The sequence below is a fragment of the Peromyscus eremicus genome, chromosome 8a (assembly GCF_949786415.1).
Source record: "Peromyscus eremicus chromosome 8a, PerEre_H2_v1, whole genome shotgun sequence".
Lineage (NCBI taxonomy): Eukaryota > Metazoa > Chordata > Mammalia > Rodentia > Cricetidae > Peromyscus > Peromyscus eremicus.
The window spans coordinates 36,705,016-36,718,614 of NC_081423.1; the positions used below are offsets into that span (position 1 = coordinate 36,705,016).

At 49.8% G+C, this 13,599-nt stretch overlaps 1 protein-coding gene across 1 annotated transcript; it reads right to left on the bottom strand.

Moving 5' to 3' along the window:
• Positions 1-1,437: 1,437 nt before the first annotated feature.
• On the bottom strand, positions 1,438-8,129 carry Il4 (interleukin 4). Its single transcript, XM_059269927.1, has 4 exons — positions 7,998-8,129; positions 7,684-7,731; positions 3,053-3,205; positions 1,438-1,548 (listed from the first exon to the last, which is right to left on the bottom strand). Exons 1-4 carry the CDS (start codon positions 8,127-8,129, stop codon positions 1,438-1,440), a joined length of 444 nt encoding a protein of 147 aa, XP_059125910.1.
• Between the last annotated feature and the right edge of the window lie 5,470 nt (positions 8,130-13,599).

The following is a 13,599-nucleotide window of genomic DNA, read 5'->3' on the forward strand; positions in this document are numbered from 1 at the left end:
GTTGGTTTTCTCTTTCCACTTTTCTGTGGGTTCTGGGGATCCATGCTGGCCTGCCTCAAACTGGATTGTAGGTATGTGTGATCAATTCCTTGCTCTTTAAAAAAAATTTTTTTTTTTAATTTCTGGTTCTTGTTTCATCAACTGCAGGCCCTGTGGTCTCAGTGACTCCTCCCCAGGGAGGGTGGGGTGTGGTGCCTTTTTGCTTTGAGTGTGTGTGTGTATGTGTGTGTGTGTGTGTGTGTGTGTGTGTGTGTATGTTAGGGGGGTTGAGTGTGTGTGTATGTGTGTGTGTGTATGTTAGGCAGTTTGAGTGTGTGTATGTGTGTGTGTACATGTTAGGGGGGGTTGAGTGTGTGTGTGTGTGTGTATGTTAGGCAGTTTGAGTGTGTGTGTATGTTAGGGGGGTTGAGTGTGTGTGTGTGTGTGTGTGTGTATGTTAGGCAGTTTGAGTGTGTGTGTATGTTAGGGGGGTTGAGTGTGTGTGTGTGTGTGTGTGTGTGTGTGTATGTTAGGCAGTTTGAGTGTGTGTGTATGTTAGGGGGGTTGAGTGTGTGTGTGTGTGTGTGTGTGTGTGTGTGTGTATGTTAGGCAGTTTGAGTGTGTGTGTATGTTAGGGGGGTTGAGTGTGTGTGTGTGTGTGTGTGTGTGTGTGTGTGTGTGTTAGGGGGTTTGAGTCTCTGTGTGTGGTGGTTCAGAGGATAATCCCATGAAGTCAGTTCTCTCCTATCTACAGATTCATCTCCCTGGCTCTTCTATACTTATTTTATTTTATCTTGTTTTTATGTGGATGGGTGTTTTGCCTACATGCATGTTGTCTGCGTACCACATGCATGCCTCCATAGGAGGCCAGAAGAGGGCATCAGATCTGCTGGAACTGGAGTTACTGTTGTGAGCTGTAGTGTGGGTGCTGGAGATTGACCCTGAGTCCTCTGGAAGAGCAATAAGTACTCTTAGCCGCCAAACCATCCCTCCAGTCCCCTTTCTAATAATCTATTTATTTTTATTTTGTGTGCATTGGTGTTTTGCTTGCATGTATGTCTGTGTGAGGGGGTTAGATCTTGGAGTTACAGACAGCTGTGAGCTGCCATGTGGGTGCTGGGACTTGAACCTGGTCCTCTACAGAGCAGTGGGTGCTCTTAACGGCTGAGCCATCTCTGCAGCCCCTCCAGCCCCCACTTCTGTCCTTTAATGATCCTGTGCATTGTGTCCTCAGTGAGGGTGGGGACTCCTTGAGAAGGAAGCCAGCTCTCTGTTCTGTCCTCAAACCACTTGTAGCCACTGTGAATTGAGTGGTTTCTGTAACAGTCTAAACTATGACCTCATTGCCAAGTGAAGTGTCATTAATTGTCATTGCTGTTAGATAATACATATATTTTATTTTATGAATTATAAATATATAAATATTAAAAAAATAAAACCATTAAAAACTCATATAAGTTAAAACGTGGAACTTCCACACTGCCAGTATTTCCTTTGCATGATCCTTCTTAGGCTTTCCAAGAAGTCTTTCAGTGTTGTGTGCGTGGACTCATTCCCAGTACAGCTTCTCTACAAAAGAAATGTTTCATTGTGTGAGTATTTACTTGGGTCTCACCCTCAGGCCCATGGGCTCCGTCAAGCCGGCTCTGGGAGCCTCCAAAACAATGTTCACACCAAGGCTTCCAGGCTCTCTCAACCTGCGTGTGACTTTCATGAGACTAACGAGATTTGGCCTGCTTTTCGGCACGTGCTGTGGTCTCTGGAGTGGCGTGTCACAGATGGGAGGGAGGAACAGACCGTGTAGGCTCAGACGTGGCTCTGTTGCCACCCAGCCTGCGGAGCAAGATGGAAGTCTCACTGCCCTCCTGCCCAGGAATCAGATGCATTTCAGAGTGGGGACGCTGCACATAGCCAGGAGTCTAGGAACCCCCTCCATGCCGACGCCACAGTTTGGGTCTCAGGGCCACTAGTTATTTGTCACATAGCTTAGACCAGCAACCTTGCTTATAAAAGCTTCAGGTCGCCGGGTGGCAATGGCGCATGCCTTTAATCCCTGTCCTCCGGAGGCAGAGCCAGGCAGATCTCTGTGAGTTTGACGCCAGCCTGGTCTACAGAGCGAGATCCAGGACAGGCACCAAAACTACACAGAGAAGCCCTGTCTCAGAAAAAAAACAAAAACAAAAACCAAAAACCAAAAGCTTCAGGTCCTCCCCTTGGGGACAGCTGTGGGGTGGTAGTGCTGAGTTTATCCATCAGTGACGATCTAGCCACCTCCTTGTTCCTACCCTGTACAAGCCACTGTCATCCCTGTCCTGGCCATGTGATGATGGCCTTCCATTGGGCTGTCTTATTCTCCACCCAGGAGCCAGTGTGAACGAATATTACTTGGAGCACCCATGGGCTCCATCCTGTCAGTAACTCTAGGTGTTTCCCTCCATCCCTGGGACAGCATCCGAATGCTCCCGTGAACCCAGCTGCTAAGTCTACTTCTTCTCTGTAGATCAGGCTGGCCTCAAATTCAGAGATCCACCTGCCTCTGCCTTCTTAGTGCTGGGATTAAAGGCATGTGCCATCACCACCTGGCTTAAACCTGTCTTCTTAACTCTGATCCAGCCACACTAGAACACACACATTTCATCTACCAATTTCTGTTAATCTCATGGCCTGCTTCCTTACTTAATCCAAATATCTGAGGGGGTTCAGAGAATCAGCCCCCTCCCCAGCCACCCACTCTCTTCATTCCTAGGTCTTTATTGGTTTTTTTTCGAGACAGGGTTTCTCTGTATAGCTTTGCGCTTTTCCTGGAACTCGCTTTGTAGACCAGGCTGGCCTCGAACTCACAGAGATTCGCCTGCCTCTGCCGCCCGAGTGCTGGGATCAAAGGCGTGCGCCACCACCGCCCGGCTCCTAGGTCTTTCTTCATAGCATGAAGACAACTGGGCATTGTATTACTCTTTATCTCTTCTAACTACCCCACTAGAACCTTCCGTGAGAGCGAGAGCTCTGTCTGCTGCCTTTAATGCTGCTCCCACAGTGTGTAGTCTTTTGCAAGCTGTTGTCCTGCCCTGCTTACCTGTGGAGACAGGTTGCTGATGCCCCTGTGGAGTCTCTTCAGGGCTTTGAGAACCCCAGAATTGTTCTTCAAGCACGGGGTCACCTCATGTGGGAAATAAAACTTGCGAAGCACCTGGGAAGCCCTGCAGATGAGCTCCTTCTCTGTGGTGTTCTGCAAAGAGAAGCCATACAGGAAACTGTCAGCTGCTTGGGTTTGAACTGGAGCAGGTGACGATTTTCCTACCCCAAAGGTGAGTCTGCTAAACTCGGAATCTATATGCAAATATTTCTGCAGAAACTCCCAGGTTCTTTTCCATGGAGGGTTTTGTTGAAGGGGGTTCCTTCAGCAAAGTCACCCACCTAGGTAAATGGCAGAGTGGGGAGCACCTGTCTGCACCCCCAGTCCCCATCTTTCTACCCTGTGGCTTTTCCTTTCTGCCCAAGGTGCCCACAGGAGCTCTTAGCCAGCTGTGGCTCCGCATGGTCCTGGGGATCCTCCATGTTTGCTCTTGGCCGAGTGCCTGCTGGGGGCATGCTCCATGTGGCCCTGCCCAAGGAGAAGCAGGATCTGGATATGCTCATAGTCCAGTGAAGGATTAAGGCATGTCCTCCAGAAAGCCAGAGACAGGAGCACAGTAGGTGGTCAGGAAAGGCTCCTAGGAGAGGGTGCCATTGACCTGGGCCTTGGCTATGGCTTCTGAGGGGAGCCTTTGCTCATCATTGGTAGAGATGAGAGCTCCAGGTCTCAGAAGACAGAATGCACCAGGTGGGGAACCTGGGAGAGGGGACGTCCCTGTCTCTCCAGGCCTCAAGTTTCCTCTGGTTTCCCCTGAAGCTCACAGACAGATAGATCATGGAGAGTGTCAGCATGAGTCAGTCTCCATATCCCACAGAGAGAAGCTGTTTCTACATAACCCTGGCTACGCCACAGCCTGCCTACGACATCACCAGGAGCTTGTTAGCGACTCTCATGGCCCACCCATCCTGAGCCAGGATGTGCCATGACGACACCAGGGGAGCCGACAGGCAGGGTGCCGCCCAAGCAGCTTCTCACTGTTTTCACTTTTCATGCTTGCGTATTTTTTTTTCTGACTATTATGGTATACTTAACAAAAATGAATTCACTTATCCCACCAGCCAGAGGTAACTCTTACACTGCTAATATTTGGGTAAATATCAGGACTGGGGGCGAACTCAGTGGTAGAGCACTTGCCTAGCATGTGTCAGGGCCCAGGTTCAATCTCCAATACAGGAAGGAGAGAGAGAGAGAGGAAAAAAACCCAAATATTTCACTAGAGTTTTGTTGGCTTGAGACAAGGTCTCACTGTGCATTCCTGGCTGGCCCAGAACTCACAGAGATCTGCCTGTCTCTCCCTCCTGTGCTGGGACTAAAAGTGTGTGCCGTCACGCCTGGCTTATCAGCATGTAGCCTCTAAAACGAATTAGATTAAAAATGGAATTGGAAAGAGACTTCACCAAGTGGGGACACTTCAAAAGAGCCAGTCTCAAAGGCAGTTGAAGCGGGTATCTTCACCAAGTGGGGACACTTCAAAAGAGCCAGTCTCAAAGGCAGCTGAGGCGGGCATCTTCACCAAGTGGGGACACTTCAAAAGAGCCAGTCTCAAAGGCAGCTGAGGCGGGCATCTTCACCAAGTGGGGACACTTCAAAAGAGCCAGTCTCAAAGGCAGCTGAGGCGGGCATCTTCACATTTCAGTTCCATTGGTTTTGCCGCCAAGGATGGCATGGCACCCCACTCGCCCGCTTGGTTGTATCTCTGCCTGAGAAAGTCCTGCCTGGCAGGACTAGCCGTGGCTAGCTGTGGCTCAGGGAGCACACCGTGACAGGCAGCCAGTCTTGTACCTCAGTCCTCACCACAAGCAAGTCTGTGGCTCACAAGAATGGCAGGAAATGGCTAGCTAGGAGGCGCCTTCTGTGGCAGCAACTGTTTCAGGCTGTTTCAGGGTCCTCGCAGCTCTCTACCAGCCTCGTGCAGGCCCAGGGAAAAGGGGTCCTCCTATCCCCGCTGTATTTCTTTCTCTCGAATTGGGCCCAAATCTAATCAGCCAGGGCTTTAGATGAGGCAATCCTTTAAAAAACAAAGGGGGCCAGAGGAGATGGCCCAGTGGTTGGGGTGCTTCCAAGCGTGAGGCCCTGAGTTCAATCCTCAGAACCTGTATGTTTTTCAAAAGGCTGGATGTGGTGGTGTTCCTTAGTCATCCCAGAGCTAGAGTGACAGAGACAGGAGGATCCCTGAGGCTCAGTGGGCAGCCAGCCTAGCCTGCTTGCCAAGCTCCAGGCGATGAGAGACTGTCTTAAAAAAATAAAAAGGCACCATAGAGAGGGTGCCGCTACATGCACGAACACACACACACACACACACACACACACCCTTAGAGTATGTCAAGGGCTTTGGTTTTTAATTCTCTTTCATAAAGAGGAAATACCCCAGCTGATGGGCCACCCAGAGGCCCTTCACAAAATAGCCAGCTTGGTGCTTGCCACGGCTTTTCCTCAGGGATGTCCGTGTCCCGGCCAGTATTGCCTGTGACACCAGGGTTTTATCTCAGAGCACTCTTCCTACCACCAGCTGGGTGCTGCCCAGCTTGAAGAGGCCGTGAGCTTTGGTCCTCCCAAAAGATAAAGTAAATGAACTAGAGTTTGAAAAAGTAGTCTCTTGGGAACCCCAAAGAAGTCATCCCCCTCAAACCAATTTTGTGGCCTCTAGAGAAGAGCTCTTCCCTGGTCAGAAATGCCACACTATGAAGGTAAACAATGCCAAATCTTTGGGGGACAGACAAGAAGGGGGAGGAGAGCAAAACCAGGAGGCCCTGACGTTTGGGGGAAAGCCCACGAAACAAGAGTGTGACAAGCAAGAAAGGCGTGTTTTCAAGCACTGGTAAGTGTTGAGGGAGACTGAGGAAGAGCAAGGCCAGCAGGAGGGTGGGGGCGGGGAGGAGCGCACGCAGTGTAGAGCCAGCCTACAGTGAGGAGGCCCAGGCTTGGAGCCATGGAGGCCGGGCTGAGCACTAGGTCAGAGTCCTAGAGCCTCACACAAACACTTCCAATGAAATTCCCAGAACTGGCCTCCAGCCCTCAGACGACCTTCAGAATCAACCTTCGTGTCTCCACATGTGGACCCTGAGGCTCCAAGATCGATGAAGATCTGCCAAAAGCCAGATGGCCAGTGACTGGCGGAACTACAGCCCAAACCAAAGGCTCTCCCACCCAGGCCTGACGCTTCCGCCAGGCCCAGTTCCCAGGAGCTGGTCCCTGCCCTGGGCTTTGCTAGGGCAGGAGAGTAGACTCAGCTTCTGGTAGCTACCATCTGAGTTGGAAGGACTCAGAGATCAATAAATACTTAAGGTTACATAGATGTAAAACAGCGATATATATATATATATATATATATATATATATATACACACACACACACACATATATGTATATGTAGACATATGTAGACACAAATACACATATATATGCATATGAGTGTTTACATATATACGTACATACATGTGTATTTGTACTTCAGAAACTCGGCCTGGAGTAATCCTGAATAAAATGAGATCATCCAGATCCAGTCGTGAGAGCGGTTCCCCTGTGAATCAGGATGAACCCTGTTCACGGCCTGGGTGCTGGGCTATGACCCCAACTACCCCCCAGAGCTTCGGTCCTGACCCGCCCCCGTCCGGCGCACGTGGGAAGCAGGTAGTGGGGAGAGCACTGGGAAATCAAGGCTCTGGGGCTTTTCATTCTCAGTTGCGTGTTTCCATGAAAACAGGAACTGCAGTGCACAGAGCTATTGATACGGAGGTAGCCAGTCATGTGTTTATGAGAGAAAATGCACTATCAGCTGTCACATCTGTCCCCTCCCACTCCAGAAGGAGAGGTGGGGGGAGGCAGTGCAGAATGCAGAAAGGGGAGGTAGATGCCCAGGCAGAAGCAGGATGGGTAGACTCCAACCAGAGGACAGGTCCAAACGAGGCTGAAGGGGACAGGGGTGGGACGCAGTGAGCTGAGGAGCCACAGAGAGGGCCACCATCCCAGCTGGCTCTTAGGTGACCAGGCTGAGAAGGAGGAGATCCGGCAGTACCATAGGAAGTCTCTTAGACAAAGTGAAAGCCTTCTCAACCTGTAATCTCCATATCTGTTTTTGAGAGAGTATTCAGTTTTTCAGAAATGCATAGGCCAAAGGAAGAGAAAGGAGAGAGAGAGAGAATTCTCTCACTCAGCAGGCACAAATTGTGTATCTCCTATGTTCCAGAGACTGTGCCAAGACTGGGTAGGACTCTGGGGACGCCTGCACCCTGAGTTAGGATGAAGATAGGACTCTGGGGACGCCTGCACCCTGACTTAGGATGAAGATAGGACTCTGGGGACGCCTGCACCCTGACTTAGGATGAAGATAGGACTCTGGGGACGCCTGCACCCTGAGTTAGGATGAAGAAGGCAGGCGTTCTGTGACATGTCTAGTGAAATCCGAAACTGCAAAACACACCGGAGAGTAACTCAGCCTCCACAGAGAAGAAGAATGCCTCCTTTGGGCTTGCCAGCTTTCTGTCACACAAATTTCTTATTCAGACACTTGCGGGTGACGCTCCTCTCCCACCTACCGCGTAGGCCGAAGCTGACCCCACGGCTCCACTTACCTTCCTTGCTGTAAGGATGTCTGGTACAACCATCTCGGTGCATGGTGTCTTGACGATGGAAAGATGGAAAGATAAGAGTTCAGTCCAAGCAGGACAGAGAAATCGTTGATACACCTCTCACTCCTCACCCCAAGGAAACTCCCTACAGCCTCCAAGTTGGAAGTAGCAGGGTCTCACGAAGTCTGGCTGTGTCCCGAGTCCTGCTCCAACCCCCAGCCGCCGACCTTTCTGGCAACTCAGTTCTCCTAGCCTAGAACCGCCCCAGCTAGAATCACCTGAGCATCTGGGGAGATGGTGCCAGATAGGGTACTCACCCCTTTTTCTGTGACTTGGTTCAAAATGTGAATGATCTCTTTCAGGGCTTTGTCGTTGCATCCGTGGGTACGGTTCCCAGTACATGCTAGAAGACAGAGCAGGATGGCAGCTAGCTGGGGGCTGAGACCCATCAATAGAGCTCTACCGTCAGTGATGGGAGACAATTAAGTTTATCAAGAGACGCTAACAATGCAATTCTGACAGAGATCTCTCTATATATAGAGTTAAAATTGCTGAAACCAAGGGAAAATGAGTTTACATTGGAAATTTTTTGTTACACCAGATTGTCAGTTATTTTGGGCCAATCAGCACCTCTCTTCCAGGAGAAAAAATGCCTCAGAGAAACAGGTAAATTTTCCTGTGAAATCAGACCAATTGGAAAATGAAACCCTTTAAAAAAAATCTACAAAGTTTCAGCATAGGAAATTACACCATAATGGGCCCTGCAGATTAATCTTATCAGTGTGGGGTTGCCCTGCCTTTGCACAGAAGCTTGAAGAGGTCGCAGGTGTCCGAGTGTGCTGGTGCCGTCCAGGGGAAAAGCAGAGTAATATCAAGAGCGTCTGGCGTGTGCAGCATCTGGCGTTGGCTGCTTCCTGCCATGGGGCACCTTGGAAACTCTGGTGTCTTGGGAAAGCTGACTCTGGGTTCTTCACTGATAGAAGGATGGTGGAGGCAGACTCTTTCCCATCCTAGCCCACCTGTTCCTACAAGTTTGAGGTCTTTGGAGACAGACAGGTGGCGTCAAGTGGGGCCTCGTTTGGGACCAGCAGGACCATGAGGTCTTTACCAATAAGGAGGTTCTGGGAAAGGTTGATGATTACCTCTCCCAAGGTAGAAGCCTGAGGAATGGCTGCTTAAAAAAAATAAATAAGTTTTAGGAGCTATAGAGATGGCTTAATGGTTAAAAGCATTGACTGCTCTTCCAGAGGACCTGGGTTCAATTCCCAGTACCCACATAATAGCTCACAAGCATCTATAATTTTTTTTTTCAGAGCTAAGGACCAAACCCAGCGCTCTACCACTGAGCTAAATCCCCAACCCTATAATTTTAAATTAAAACAAAAAACCAGTGATTGTTAAAAACACAAAAAGTTAAGAAATAAAAACAAAAATAAAAAATTTAAACATAGAGATATCCTGTCTAAAAAAAACAAAAAAATTTTTAAAAAAGTTTTAAAACTTAAACATTTATTGTGTGTGAGTGTGTATCTGTGCATGCTACAACATGAGTGTAGAGGTCAGAGGTCAACCTGCAGGAGTCGGTTCTTTCTTTCCACCATGTAGGGCCTGGGAATTAAACTCATGTTTGCAGGCTTGGCAGCAAGCGCCATTCCCCACTTAGCCATCTCGCTGGCCCAAGAATGGCTGGCTGCTTTTTTTTTTTTTTTCTTTTTTCTTCTTTTTTTTTTTTTTTTTTGGTTTTTTCGAGACAGGGTTTCTCTGTGTAGCTTTGCGCCTTTTCCTGGATCTCGCTCTGTAGACCAGGCTGGCCTCGAACTCACAAAGATCCACCTGGCTCTGCCTCCCGAGTGCTGGGATTAAAGGCGTGCGCCGCCGCCGCCGCCGCCGCCGCCGCCGCCGCCGCCGCCGCCACCACCACCCGGCTTGGCTGGCTGCTTTTAAGTGAACTTAAACCCACCCCCAACTAATCAGGAAACAGCCATGTCTCTGCAATTCCCCAGCTGTCACCCACCCACTGTCTCAACGTCATGTCACCCTGGTGAGGTGCCCATTGCCCCACACCAGCAGTAAATGTGCTGACTCTGCCATTCGCCTGGGAGTGAAGGTCTCTACAGTGACCCCTTCACTCCCAGCCTCTGCAGAAAGGGCTCTTCACATCCACACGCAGCGTCCCTCAGGTTCCTTACACTGGGATTCCTGCCTTTAGTTCGAACATCTACTAACTTCTAGAAGATCATCTAGAAACATTTGTTGCTAAAGTTACTGTTGGATTACTTTCCCATTATTGTTATTTAATTAATAAAAATTGAATATGTTTATAGCACACAAGCCTGCCTGCCTCCTTCCCTCCCTCCCTCCCTCCCTCCCTTCCTTCTTCCCTTCTTTCTTTCTCTTCTTTTCTTTTTTTAATTTTTAAAATAAAAATGTTTGAAGGGTCTCATGCCAAAGCTCAAGCTAGCTTGGAAGTCATGTAGGTAAGGCTGGCCGAAGATACATAGCAATTCTCCTGCTTCTACCTCCCAAGTGTTGGGATCATAGGTATGAGTCACCACACCTGACTTACAAATATTTATATTTATATCTATTTTATATATTATATATATTATAGTATAATATTTATATAATATATTTTGTTTAAATGTGCCTGTTGTAAAGACAGACAAAGCAGCACGTTCCTGTAGTACTACAGACACACTCAACACTTGGGAAACCCTTACCAACCAGGCACTGGTTACAAACAACAGGCGAATTCTAGGTCTGTTCCCCTTGGCCAAGCGCCAGAATAAAGACCAGAGCTCTCTCTGGGTGAAGAAAGTACATTTAAAGAAATACACACACACACACACACACACACACACACACACACACACACACATATATGGCAGTGGTGGCACTTGCCTTTAATCCCAGCTCTCAGTGGCAGAGGCAGGTGGATTTTTGAGTTCAAGGCCAGGACAGCCAGTACTACACAGAGAAACCCTTTCTCAACAAAACCAATTAATTCATAAATTAATTACTCAGCATTGGGGTTTTTTTTTCTTCCCCTTCTCTGTGGGTCCTAAGGCTCACACTCAGCCTTCATGGCAAGCCTTTGCCTGCTGAGCATCTCAATGGCTTCAAAGTTGATCCTTCACTATGTAGATGGAAGAGGAGTATTTTTGGTTTTGTTTTTAGAATTATTTTTATTTTTATTTAATTAATTTATTTATTTTGGTTTTTCGAGACAGGGTTTCTCTGTGTAGCTTTGGAGCCTATCCTAGAACTCACTCTGTAGCCCAGGCTGGCCTGGCTCTGCCTCCCAAGTGCTGGGATTAAAGGCGTGCGCCACCATCGCCCGGCTATTTTTATTTTTATGTGTCTGAGTATTTTGCTTTCATGTGTGTACCAATTGCATACCTGGTGCTTGTTAGGGCTGGAAGAGGGTGTTGGAACCCCTTGAACTGTATGAGCCTCCTTCTGGGTGCTAGGAACTGAACCAAGAGCCATCCTAAAAAGGATGAGGTTCTTTGTTTTGTTTTGCTTTTTGTTTTTGTTTTTCTAGACAGGGTTTCTCTGTGTAGTCCTAGCTGTCCTGTGTCAGGGTACTTCATAATTAATCACTTTGTACACCAGGATGGCCTTAAACTCACGGAGATCTGCCTGCCTCTGCCTCCTGAGTGCTGGGATTAAAGGTGTGTGTCACCACCACCACCACCACCACCACCACCACCACCACCACCACCAGGCCAAGGGTAGGATTCTTGAGAAGAACATTTGGCAGGTTGCTTCTAGGACAAGCAGATGTTTGGCTTGGGTCGAGGTGGGGCTGGGGTTGAGCTTACAGTGAGCAGGGGTGGGGTTGAGCTTTCAGTGAGCAGGGGTGAGGTTGAACTTGCAGTGAGCAGGGATGAGGTTGAGCTTGCAGTGAGCAGGGGTGGGGTTGAGCTTGCAGTGAGCAAAGGTAGGGTTGAGTTTTCAATGAGCATGGGTGAGGTTGAGTTTGCAGTGAGCAGGGGTGAGGTTGAACTTGCAGTAAGCAGGGGTGAGGTTGAGCTTGCAGTGAGCAGGGGTGAGGTTGAGCTTGCAGTGAGCAGGGGTGAAGTTGAACTTGCAGTGAGCAGGGGTGAGCAGGGGTGAGGTTGAGCTTGCAGTGAGCAGGGGTGGGGTTGAGCTTGCAGGTGAGCAGGGGTGAGGTTGAGCTTGCAGTGAGCAAAGGTGGGGGTGAGCTTGCAGTGAACAGGGGTGAGGGTGAGCTTGCAGTGAGCAGAGGTGAGATTGAGCTTGCAGTGAGCAGGGGTGAGGTTGAGCTTGCAGTGAGCAAAGGTGGGGTTGAGCTTACAATGAGCAGGGGTGGGGTTGAGCTTGCAGGTGAGCAGGGGTGAGGCATGGGGAAAATGAGACCCAGCAGGAGCTTATCCTCCTTGGCTGGAGGAACCCTGCTAAGAAGGGACACAGAAGGACCATGAGGGGAGAGCTGGATCCCACAGTGTCCCAGAGGCAATAACAACCACTCGGGTTTCCCTCTGAGCACTTAACCGCTGTGGCCGTGTGGGAACGATGATGAGTCAGAAAGGGATAGAATGTGGAAACTCTCCACTCAGGAGCGAGGTTTATTTTGTCTTGCTAGTGTCAATGGTTGGATGAAGCCAGAGAAACGTGGGTGAACTTCCGGGACACCAACAAGTCTTCCCAAAGGGCAGGAGGGGATCGTCCACACCGTCCCGCAGGGACAGGTGCCTGTGAATGGAGCTGATGAGGCAGGGGTCAGAAAAGTTGGTGCTTGCCCTGTCTGGGACGAAGGAGAGAGTGGAAGGCAGTCTGCAGGAGTTGTGGGCAGCAACTGGACAGGGCAGGAAGGGACTGTCACAGACCCTGTCCTGCCCTTCAAGTGAGCCAAGAGCCACTGAGCAGTTATGTGTGGAGTCCAGCAGGCAGTTCCTTGTGACTGTGAGCACGGGAGGATCGTTCACTCTGGGTCTCAGTTTCCACAGAGTGAAGAGGAAGCTGTGTGCCTCCTCCCCCTAGGGCTCCTGTGAGCACCCAGAGAGCCGTGGAAAGCGCTTAGTTAGCCCTTGTCAACCCATGACTAAGAAAGAAGACTCAGCAGCTTGTTAGGCCTGGATGGTCTGTATCTCCCCACGGGACCTTGGGCATACCCTCAGCCACACTCCCTCAACTGAGGAGCGGCAGCTGTATTTTGTTTTTTGAGGTTGTCTTGAGTACTAAGTTTAGGTACCTAGATAAGCACTCGCATACAGCGGGTTCTGTGTCAGGGCACTTCATAATTAACCTTATTTTGGTTGGATGAATGACATCGGAGCTTTGTCACCTGGACGTTGTCCACACCCGCCCCTCCCATATGTATCTCTTTTAAGTCTTTGGGCCCTACGCTTGTTTCTGAAGAGCTGGAGTGTCGTCTCCTCAACCCTCGGCTGCACAGTGGAGGAGGGGAGAACTCCCTCTTGCCATGGGCACTTTATTCAGTCAGGGGAGGTGGGTGCAGATGGAGTGTTGAGGGGGCAGCTGGAGCGGGCGCAGACTGGGCCGTGGACCCTGACGCGGGCCTGGAACTTGGCTGGTGCAATGCTGAGATGCATCCATGCTGGCCTTCCAACACCTGCCAAGTCACTCCAGGAGAAAACTTGGCCTCCTCACAGCCCATGGGACAAAGAGGACAGTGTCACCTTCCTTCCGCCATGCATAGGTCTCTGGAGAAACCAGCTCCACGCAGACTCACTTCAGTGGATGCCCAGACTTGTCGCTAGAACAGTCACGCCACGTTGTCACAGGCACGGCGGAAGAGAAAGGGACAGGACCGACCAGGACAGCTGTGTCCTCAGATCTGGTGTCCTCACAGCCTGCTCACTTGAGCCGAGGCTTGCCTTTCCTTCTCTCCCTGCAGCTGAGGAAGAAGCCCCTTCCAGCTCTTCAGAGGCT

Coding starts and splice junctions, on each gene's coding strand:
- Il4 (XM_059269927.1), bottom strand. CDS start 8,129: ATGGGTCTCAGCCCCCAGCTAGCTGCCATCCTGCTCTGTCTTCTAGCA. Junction 7,732..7,997: donor ACCAAGTCACAGAAAAAGGG/GTGAGTACCCTA, acceptor TCCATCGTCAAG/ACACCATGCACCGAGATGGT. Junction 3,206..7,683: donor ACATCCTTACAGCAAGGAAG/GTAAGTGGAGCC, acceptor TTCTCTTTGCAG/AACACCACAGAGAAGGAGCT.